Here is a 12,234-nt window from a genome sequence, read left to right on the forward strand (position 1 = left end):
TGTTGCATCTGCTAAGCATTCTGTCAATAAAACACAGTCTTTAGTTTGCCTTCTCCAAACACTTATATACGTGATCATTCCAGTAATTGTAATCCATAGGTATTTAGTTGAGTCAGCAACCTTTAAATTTGTTTGATTATCACTTGATCTGTGCTAATATATACTGGGATACAGCTGCCCTGCCTCAGAGACACATTTACGAAGTAAGCAGCATTCATTCTATAAATATTACTGACTGACTGAGAAACCCAGCAATTCTTGGCTATTTATCTATAACTATGCACAAGACTTCAAATGTGTGGAATTTGTTTTTGATTTCTAAAGCTTCTCTGTATATAGTGTTTTTGGAACAGGATGATTGGGAACACAAAAGAAGAGCTCATCTGCTTCACTAACACAGGAGAGCGTGTGGAGCTGGCCGTGCGAAAAGCAGCTGACACTAAGGCCCATACCCATAACATGCACTGTCTGCCCTTGTGTTTTGTTTATGGTTATGGCACAATGTAAGCTCACTGGGAATTATACACATTCAAAGTGATATGGCAAATTGTTAGAAATAAGCAGGGTTTGGAGTACAAAAACACTCTTGCCTACACCATTTACCATCACAATTTATGCTTCTGTGATGTTATGTTGGAGAGAAGTAACTTCAAGCCTCTGAGCAAAAGGTTCTGAAGAGTCAGATAATGTTTGATGCTCTCTCGATCAGAGTTACGTATCCCCTTGCTTTCGGAAGGAGCTTCAAAGAGTGAGCTAAAGCCTGATGTTCTCGAGCCTGGAAGCATGCGTGAAAATAAGCAAACATGCAAGCAGGTAAGCAAACACAGACTGCTGGAAAGAAAATAACTTTTAAGCTATGTACAAAGACAACTGGCTTGTTCCAAAGCATTAGCTTAAGTTAATGAAGCAGTACTTATAATATTACCTTATTACTGTGTGAGTTATCACACAAATATCATTCATTTTTACAGCAGTTGCATGATAAAAAATTTAAAACAGGTGCAATATTACCTAAATTCCCTGTCAGCCTCTAGCAGTAACAACAATGCCAATGAATAATTTGACTCTTTCATTGCAGCTCTACCTTTCTCATGTAGAGACATTGCTACAATCAAAGCTTTTTGTTCTGAAGCTGGCAATTTAAGCATGTTGCCTGACTGATCAGCTATCTGAAATTACAGATAAATTAACAATGGGACATTTTAATAGTAGCAATGAAATATTATGAAAAACAATCAAAAGCAGAAGTCATTTCAAAAAAGAACAAGGAATACTAGGCATACAGAGAACCACTCAACTGTAATAGCTAAGATAGTATTTGATGAAACAAAAACTAAGTGTTACTGAAATTACATACAGAAAACAATAACAGGTTACAATATAATGCAAAATAACAGTGGGTAAAGAATATATTATAAGTATGCGCAAGATTATACTGGTGCCAAAGTGAAAAACTGTTACCAGGAGATGAAACAAATTAAACAGAATGATAGTTGCAGAATTTTCTTTACCTTTATCGTGTTTTCCAGTAGGTATATTGCTTACACTTGCCCATCAATTTATTCAAGACAGAGGCAAGAATGTTTATTACTAAAGTTAAACTGTTTTATCCCCCTCAATGACATTATTCATACGATTGCATACCCACTGTATCAAACAATACACATTGTTGCATACCATCATTGACAAGTTGTAACTCTTCAGTCTTTCCCACCACATTTGTACAATATATGGTTCTTGGGTCTGCAGGTGTACCATGTTCTGTAAACCTCACATAATTTCTTCAAGAAAACTGCTCAACGCTATCAGCAGAGCACTGGCTGAATCCCAGAATGATGAAAGTGAGGATGTAATCTGTCCTCTCATAATTCACGAGGTGTAGTGTACTAAGGCAAAGCTCTAGTATTTCAGATTAAATTTATCCAAATAAATCTGCAATAACAGAGCACTGGCTTAGTACAAGACACTGCATGATACATAAGATAAAGATTATGACCTCAGTTTTGTCTTATCCACACAGAAGATAATCTAATAAACATAGACTAATGTTTCCAATTAAATGCAGTTGGGAACTTCCTACCATGTGATATACAGCAAAATAAGAATTTCTGCCAATAGTTCCACTGCAACATAGCAGAACATCCATCTAGATATCAATTTTGGTTTGGCTCCTGGCCACAGTGACACTAGGCAGCAGCAGCAGCAGCAGCAGCAGCATCAATGACTGGGTCTATATGTGCAAGTCCACAGCTCGACTCCCAGTAAGAACCTCAGGACATGCTACCATCATCAGTGTCAAAGTAGTTTGATTACACATATGCAACTTTCGTATGAGGCCAACAGATGAAGGCCTTCGCAGTGCAGATAATAACAGTTGTTTGGCCACAAATAATCAGCACCCAGTACCTGTCAATATCAGGCAGCTGCCCCGAAGAAATATTAAGGGATTTACAGGACGTGATCCAGTGGCAGACTGGACTGTCATGGACTAAAATATCAAGTTTCTTAATGAAATACTTAAATTTTTGACAGAAGAGGAAATCTACTTACCACTATCTTACAGAAAAGGAGTAATAGAACAGGACTGACATCGCTACAGCTTAAAATCTATTTTGAATCAGAACTTTTAATGATCAATTGACCAGACAAATGAAACAGGAAAATAAAAGGGAAACCATTCATTCAAACATACATTCGGAAACCGTATTCTGTAAATTTGTTATGAATGGGAACATACAGGGAGTAGGAATGTGTCAAGCTTTAACAGGCATAAAGAGCCACAATTTATGACATGTGCTAAATTATTTACACTGACAATTATGGAAATTATTTCTATGTTTGCGCGTAATATCAAGAGAAGACTGATGTTCCTCTTACAACACTCAGTTGCTGTATGGAGCAGTAGTTACTACTGTGTGTGTGTGTGTGTGTGTGTGTGTGTGTGTGTGTGTGTGTGCGCGCGCGCGCGCCATTACTGATTTCAGGAACTGTTATCAGTTACCTGTAGGTAGGATAAGTTTAATACCTGTTTAATTTGAACATAATTGTTAACCAAAACTTGTAGTATTACTTTTTAATTAGTAGTATTTATTTTGCTTTTATAATTGTTTCCGACATTTACAGAGTCAGAGATTCCATATTACATCCTGTCTTAATAGTTTCATCTGTGTGTACTTATCGATGTACCTGCTAACGTACACCCTCTGTTTAATTTCGTTAGTCATTTTTATGTCTAATTCTTTTGTCTAGCATCCGCTGGTTTTTGTTCTGTTCTGTTCCCGCTCTGATTAGGTACGGGCGCATTGTCATGACTTTCTGTATGAATTTATGTTAAAATGTACCTTAATAATATAGTCAAAGTTAACTTTACTATGATTTTCATTTCTAAATTTCAACTCTCCATATCACTTTGTTATTAATATTTTATGATTTGTGTTTTTCAGATGATCGTGGCTGAAAAAGAGGCGCCTGATCATTAAAACTGCAACAAAATGATAATGGCGAGCAAAAAATGTCAAGTTGGCAAGAAGTTTACTACGTGCTTGAAAATGCAGAAGATTAGCACTCCATGAGCCCCATACTGACACGAAATGTCTACCAGTACATATCAAAATTTGACATGTTGCTTCTCGAGACTTTTTTTATCATTCTGCAACACTGCTACGCATGTTCCTCGGGATCTCTGAACTGTCATGTGAACGTAGAACTGATGAGTTCAGGAGGGCATACTCAGTGTCATGCAGGATCATAATGGCCCCACAGTACTAGCATCTTTGAGGACAGGCACATTACTCGGTCGACCATCTAGGTTTGTACAGCCATGTCAGGTAACCCAAGTAAAAAATAAATAAATAAATAAATAAATGGCTTATTTGGAGAATGACAAGTATTCACATGGAAAGTTCAACAGTGTTGAGTGCCACTGGGTACATAACATGATCTCGTCTGGTTCACACAGCCAGCAGACATTACATTTCTGATGTGTGGCCAATCTCTGCCTTTTAGGTCTCCATGATGTTCTCCTTCAACAGCATAATGCAAGACTCCATGCCACCCATGCAGCCCTGACTTACCTCAGTACAGAGCATGTTCAACCAGTGTCCTGGCTATCATCATCTCCACATCCCTAACCCATTAAAAACAACTTATCACGGGTTGCTGAGAGACTGGCACACCACCTCTCATAAGCCATTATGACTACCAAACTTTGAAAGAGTGAAAGCAGCAAGGAATGATGTACCCATACCTATCACCCTAGCTCATTTCAACTCTGTACCCAGCCAGATCAGACACTCTGCTGCTGGCAGACATAGCAACTTGATATATTAAATTTCACTTCCTATACAGACTAAGTCACCTAAAAATGTTATGTATTCTTCCTACATATGCACAATATCTAAAATACCATTATTTGCTTTCCTGTTATAATTTTAATGCCAGTTGTATAGGAGTGACTAATAACATACTTTTTACTTCTTTTTTAATGTCCAGGGATTTCTAATTTCCTACCTATTGTCTTCCAATGCCTTGTAATAGACTTCTGCACCACAATATAAAACAATTCTGAACCCCAGCCAGACACGCACAACCTATAAGGAAATTACTCTCACTTCCAGAACTGCGGTTGTGAATTTCACATTTCATCCCAAACTCATATTTATTGTTAGCCATAAATATCATTTGGAGGTAAATATATTGTCACATACATAATAAGAATGGTAAAAAAAGTTCCCGGATTTTTCCAGGATTTCCCGGTTAAAAATACACTTTCTCCCGGATGAAAACACACTTTTTCCTTGTTATTAACTGACAGTATATTTTCCCTAGGAACTGTAAAACTTATCAATCCTTTGAATGGTTATGTTTTTATACACGGGAGTAGAATTTCCCGGCCCTTTAGAAAATGAAACTTAGGGAAGAAAACTCATTTTGGAAAGATTTTTGATATGCAGCAACATGTACGCTGTACATTTTCATTTACCAAAATATAAATTCGAATTCCACCAAACACCTCATGTTACTTTCCGAACCATTGTAATCAAGATTACGATGCGCTTTTGTAAGCCAGTCATAGCTCATGTCACATGATCCTGCTAGTCGAAGACAGCGGATATTCAGACCACAGGACATGTGATGTAGTCAGCTAATAGCAACATCACTGTTAAGTAGTGCGGATACACAAACAGGAAAAGTTAATGTTTTAAATTAATATAAATAGTGTTGCTACAAGAAAAGCACAGCTTTCATTTATAATATTGGTCTCTAAGGTTAATAAGCTGCAAGAGAAGCTAAGCTTTCACATATAATGTTGACATTTTTTGCACGAGTTACACTTTAGGACATATCACACAAATGTGCCAGTAAAACTTTTAGCCGAGTCCAGTGACTTGTCCTCCAAGTTTTCCACAAATAAATTAGCTACCGCAGAGGAGAGAGAGCTTCCCGTAGCACTACATCAATTTGCTCATAACAGCGACATGAACGTATGATGATCTGGGCTCGAAATACTTCTAAATGGCTCGTCATGAAACACACTGTGATTTACGAAATTCATCGTACATTCTCGCACATAGTTCAACTTGTGTAAAAGGAAATTTACTTTGAAAGTAACGCTTTTCAAACCACCATTCGCAATATTTTCCCGTGACCTGTTAGAAATAGGTTTGTTTCAGTAGTCGTCAGAGAGTGCCAGATAACAGGCGCCTCCGCATTTTGGCAGCTGCTATGACGCAGGAAGCCTGTATGTTCGTACGTGTAAAACATTAAAAGATCTTACATTATGTCATAAAGGAAAAAAGACATCAGAGAAGAACATTTGTATGTCCAGATTCCCAATGAAGTAGGCCTTGACCTGATATTAAGCTTTTCAGTGTTGGTTTTGGGATGTAAATTTTCTTGGAGTACCAGTGCTGTATTAACTCATTTTTGATTCTTTATTATGGCATAATGCCATACGTGCTGTAAGATGAAAACGTGCACTTTATATGCAACAAGCAGTTGAAATTAGCCAATAGTGTGGAACTAAACACTTTGTTTCAAACACATTGACTGCCTCAGCATAAAAGATTAATAAAAACCAAATTTCTTTAGCAAACTGACAAAAATAACTTCATTGTTCTACAAGGCGATTAATGCACGTCTGTCAGAAAAGTGGAAATAAAATAAAATAAAATTTGAAACTAATAACATATATTAGCCTTCCGTAATTATGCGAATGTATTTTAATTCACTTGATAGCTCTCGGCAACAGAAATCCATTTTGTTTTCATTTGACGAAAGAGCAGTAAACGAAGAGGAAACAGCAAAATCACTAAATGTAAACACGGGTCACCTGGAGACTACACACGTCCCCCCTATCACTATAACTCAGACTGCTCTGCGCATCAGCCTCGGATCTACGATATTTACGAACCAGGGCAATACTAAGACAGTGCCCCCACCCCCCACCCCTCAACCAACCCCCTCCCTCGAGCATTTGAGATACGAGGTAAAATATTTTAAAAAAGCGAATTTTCAAAAATACGTTCATTTTGTAGTGCACAGCTGTCTGAATAGTGAGTCTGTTACATAAAACGTGTGTTCGAGGAAATGTAAGACATGTTATTTGGTCTTAAGTGTGCCAGAGTGCAGCGCCACCCCATTTCACACAGCATTCTTCTATTGCACGTCACTGTATTTCGCTCCGCGGAATTGAAACGTGTATGTTTTGTACCGGATGCCATCAAACTATATTCAGGGCAGTGGAAATTAGAATGTCCTGTGGTGCCTCTCCTGCTCCCTTGTAATCAAGAGAACAAGAACTCTTCAGAAAATTTTCACTCTTTTTGCCTGTTAGCTAATAACTTTCTGTTTTGGGTGACATAAAATTAAATATAAGATACATAAAACCAGTAAAGACAAGAGACAGACAATACAGTACACATTTCTTCAGTCCTCAGCTCCTAGCATTGTTTTCTCTCTAATCTTGCTATAGCTTTACATGGCATGCTTTCCTTTCTGCGAAAGAATCAATTACCTCATCAAAGTTCGTCAAACGTTTTGCTACATGAAAAATCAAAATATCGTTTTCTAATACTGTGTAAGCAGTTAATACGAATAGTACCCAAGACTGGTGTGGTTTCTCAATCTGATTACGTCTATTTTGTCACTGTCTGCTAGATAAAACAAAATAGGCCTTTCTAACACCTCAGAAATTGTAACACACCCCAAACAAACGAGACTGTTTTGGCACAAATGGTCATTTTTATATCATGACAGAATATAATTCACGAAAACCAACATAAAATGCCTATTAGGCCTATCACATGCAAAAAGCTTTCTGTTAGAATATAGTTTCATATTTCATTCACACGCTCCAGTTCCTAGAACATGAGATCGAAAAGCAGTCGTACGAGATTTTTATATAAATTTGAAATCGTCATATTCTTCCCTAATTTGTGTGATGTCCCCGTTCCTTCTTCCTCGGCCTAACAAACAATCTTGTCATGACTAATTCTGGAACTATTCCTGCCTTTGTCAAAACTTATTTGCCAGTTAACTTTACTAACCCTACCAGAATCACCGGTTTAGTTATCCCTGATCATTATCCAGTTAGGTGTTGTTATGTTCCTACACACCATTTTCCGTGCTACTTCCAGAATAGAACTTTAGGAACTGCTACAAGGGGACTGTACAACTGGCCCTTACTAGTGTAGCAATCTGGCCAAAAATTTTCTGTCAAAATTTCATTTTCCTGGATACACCGAGAAGATAATACGTAATCTTTCTTACCTGTTGTTTCTCTTAGTCGTTTATTTCCACTCTTGTAGTCTGAATCTATGGATTTCCCTAGTAATTATAAGAATGCTGATCATTTGCAAACCCAAAGAACAACATAATCAGACAGCGATTGGAATTCACTTGTTTGGCTTTACTCTGCTCAGCTTGTATAGCCCGGTCCCCTTTTGCCCGCAGGAAAGTTTATTTCTAGATGCGACGAGGATTCCCCTGACAGAGACATCAAGTACACTATGTATGCATACAAAAATCAACTTATGATTTATTTTTTTTTTCCTGTGGGACCAAACTGCTGATGTCATCAGTCCCTAGGCTTACACACTACTTAATCTAACTTAAACTAACTTACGTGAAAGACAACCAACACACACACACACACACACACACACACACACACACACACACACACACAGAGAGAGAGAGACAGACACCCCCCATGCCCGAGAGAGGATTCGAACCTCTGATGGGGGGAGCTGCGTGAACCGTGACAAGTCGCCTCAGACCGCACGGCTACCCCGCGTGGCTTATGATTCATTCAGAAATCAACTTACAGAGTGTGTTCAAAAACCAACAGGGATGCGCATCAAAATCATACGAGTAATCGATAGACCAATGTGTGCTGGATGCTAGACGCTTCGTGAAACAAGGTTTTTTTCTCCTCAAGAATATGAATTTGGCACACCCCCCCCCCCCCCCCTCATACATCCAGGCCCATTGCGCATGTGTGAATCTGGCAGCTCAGGCGCGGCAGTAAAATCTTTCCCGGTTGCATCTAGCTGCTTGCTGCAACTGCTTACATAGTCAGCAGCCACATTTATATAGCCAGAAACGGGAGAAGGTACCACTCGTATGTCACTCAACTGCACATGTGCACGAGCCTGCTTGTAACTGTTAAAACAAATCTAGTAAACATTTGTGATGTCACACTCATCGGAGGCAGTTTGTTGTTAGGAAGCATCGCATAGTCTTCCTAAAGCCTTTGTTGGCAAACGCTTGTATGAGCAATGTGTTTTGTTGTTGTATACGGCACATTTCCTTTGCAATTGATGTTTTACTTTCGTTTTTATTGTTGCAGTATTATTCTGCAGTAACGGGATACAGTAATATCCTTTGTTAGAGTATTGATTCTTACCAGTCAAAACTACAAAAATTTACTTGAAAACTAAAACAACGAAAAATTCCCAGGTTTTTCCCGGTTTTCTCCCGGATGAAAAAATTCCAGAGTTTTTCCTGGATCTCCCGGTTGTCCTGGGTTGTATACACCCTGTAGTAGGTGTGTATTAAAGGTGCCTGTCTGCTGGTCTGATATGGTCCTACTCAAGTCTGGATTTATCATTAAGTATGAAGGTCACTCCAAAAGAAATGCACACATTTTTGTAAAAATACAGTTTTCATTCTGCACATGTGAAAGTTTTACAGTGTATAGATACATCCTTCCCACTTGTTTTCAAACTTAGTTCAACCTGTACCCGTGAGTGGCGCCATCACAGCATGTCTTCAAGATGGCTGCTACACTTGACATTCATCAGAAGCAATGTGCTGTCATAGAATTCCTGTGCTGTGAAAACGAGACGGTGTGAAACATCCACAAGAGGTTGCAAAAGGTGTATGGAGATGCTGCTGTCGATTGCAGTACAGTTAGTCGATGGGCAAGCAGGTTACGTGGTGAAAGTGGGCACAGCAATACTGAGGACTGTCCTCGCAGCGGCAGGTTCATACTGCACACACTCCAGACAATGTGCAGAGAGTTAATGAATTGGTGACTGCTGACAGATGCATCACAGTGAACAAATTGTCACGCTACATTGGGATAGGGGAAGGAAGTGCCTGCAGAATACAGAATGTGTTGGTGTTAAAAAAGGTGTGCACCAGGTGGGTTCCCAGGATGTTGACAGTGGCTCACAAAGAAACAAGAAAAACAGTATGCAGCAAACTTTTGGAACAGTACGAGAAAGGTGGAGATGAATTTCTTCGAAGAATTGTGATGAAACATGGCAACATCATTTCACCAGAGACGAAGAAGTAATCAATTGAGTGGCATCATGCAAATTCACCCAAGGGGAAAAAAAAAAAAAAACAAAATTCAAAACCACACCTTCTGCTGGAAAACTTATGGCTACAGTGTTTTTCGATTCCAAAGGACTCTTGCTTGTGGACATCATGCCAAGTGGAACCACCATAAATTCTGATGCATATGTGACAACACTGAAGAAACTTTAAGCTCAACTGAGTCGTGTTCAACCACATCGGCAAAAGCAGGATGTTTTGCTGTTGCACAACAATGCACGGCCACATGTCAGTCGAAAAACCATGGGAGCGATCACAAAACTCTGATGGACAACACTGAAACACCCACCTTACAATCCTGACCTGGCTCCATGTGACTATCATCTCTTTGGAAAACTGAAAGACACTCTTCGTGGAACAAGGTTTGAAGATGATGACTCCCTTGTGCACGCTACCGAACAGTGGCTCCAACAGGTGGGTCCCGAATTTTGCCGTGCCGGTATACAGGCGCTGGTTCCAAGATGGTGTAAGGCAGATGAGAGGGATGGAAATTATGTGGAGAAATGAAAATATTGTTCCTAAAGGATGTATCTACACACTGTAAAACTTTCAAACATGTAGAATAAAATATGGATTAAAAAAAAATAGTGTGCATTTCTTTTGGAGTGACCTTTGTAGTAATGAGAGTGGGAGGGCTAGGCCAAATTCCGGGGGATCGAGCAATGCAGGTTCCAACACAGATAGCGAGTGGCACGCCTCAGAATAGGCAACTCTCTCAACCCGAATACGCGCCCCAGGTACAAGGTACAAGATTATGGTTGGGTGCGGAACATCGGAAACCAATGTCGGCCCTTCAATGATCATAAATAGCAACGTTTCTTGTCTTGACAAACCTTACGTCGGAAGAATGTACATAGAAGGATACACCAAAATTATGGTCACTACCCAATCAAACCAACAACTGGAAGCACAGTTCACAATAATGATAGGTTGTTTGTCAGACCTGTTGCGACCAAACATATAAAAGACTTAAACAGTACGTATGTACATAAAAAAAAAAAGTTGTCAACCCTGCAACAAGCCCAGAATAGTACCGCTGATGGCCGTAAGCTACCAGGTAAATCTGCTGTGGGTAAGACTCTTAAAAGCTCAGAATTATTTTACCTTTTAAATATTAACATACATAGATTAAGGACTACAACAAGATAATCATTGAAGCAACAAGTCGCAGGTGTTGCTAACAACAGTAATACTTAGTTGCCAGACCTGCTGCAACCCAGCATACACATCAATTAAAAATCAGGGTGTGTGTGTGTGTGTGTGTGTGTGTGTGTGTGTGTGTGTGTGTGTGTGTGTGTGTGTGTGTATATATTATATATATATATATATATATATATATATATATAATGGAAGGAAACATTCCACGTGGGAAAAATTATATATAAATACAAAGATGAGGTGACTTACCGAACAAAAACGCTGGCAGGTCGATAGACACACAAACAAACACAAACATACACACAAAATACAAGCTTTCGCAACAAATTGTTGCCTCATCAGGAAAGAGGGAAGGAGAGGGGAAGACGAAAGGAAGTGGGTTTTAAAGGAGAGGGTAAGGAGTCATTCCAATCCCGGGAGCGGAAAGACTTACCTTAGGGGGAAAAAAGGACAGGTATACACTCGCACACACGCACATATCCATCCACACATACAGACACAAGCAAATATGTCTGCTTGTGTCTGTATGTGTGGATGGATATGTGCGTGTGTGCGAGTGTATACCTGTCCTTTTTTCCCCCTAAGGTAAGTCTTTCCGCTCCCGGGATTGGAATGACTCCTTACCCTCTCCTTTAAAACCCACTTCCTTTCGTCTTCACCTCTCCTTCCCTCTTTCCTGATGAGGCAACAATTTGTTGCGAAAGCTTGTATTTTGTGTGTATGTTTGTGTTTGTTTGTGTGTCTATCGACCTGCCAGCGTTTTTGTTCGGTAAGTCACCTCATCTTTGTATTTTTTTTTATATATATATATATATATATATATATATATATATATATATATATATAAAATCTTGCTGACAACGCTAATAATCAGTCGCCAGACCTGCTGCAACCCAACATATACATCCATAAAAGGAGCTTAAAAATATATATATATATATATATATATATATATGATTATAATAGAGGGAAGCATTCCACGTAGGAAAAATATATCTAAAAACAAAGATGATGTGACTTACCAAATGAAAGTGCTGGCAGGTCGACAGACACACAAACAAACACAAACACACACACAAAATTCATGCTTTCGCAACAAACTGTTGCCTCATCAGGAAAGAGGGAAAGACGAAAGGAAATGGGTTTTAAGGGAGAGGGTAAGGAGTCATACCAATCCCGGGAGCGGAAAGACTTACCCTAGGGGGAAAAAAGGACCGGTATACACTCGCACAC

The 12,234-nt window shown here is 39.1% G+C and overlaps 1 protein-coding gene across 1 annotated transcript in view; it reads right to left on the reverse strand.

The window, feature by feature from the left end:
- Positions 1 to 12,234, reverse strand: part of LOC124795546 (NEDD8 ultimate buster 1-like) — a 135,434-nt gene that overhangs the window by 65,012 nt on the left and 58,188 nt on the right. The window contains exon 5 of the mRNA XM_047259622.1: positions 1,012 to 1,169. Within this exon, the coding sequence (XP_047115578.1) occupies positions 1,012 to 1,169 (158 nt within the window). The remainder of the gene's footprint in view (positions 1 to 1,011; positions 1,170 to 12,234) is intronic.

This window comes from Schistocerca piceifrons, chromosome 1 (assembly GCF_021461385.2).
Source record: "Schistocerca piceifrons isolate TAMUIC-IGC-003096 chromosome 1, iqSchPice1.1, whole genome shotgun sequence".
Classification (NCBI taxonomy): domain Eukaryota; kingdom Metazoa; phylum Arthropoda; class Insecta; order Orthoptera; family Acrididae; genus Schistocerca; species Schistocerca piceifrons.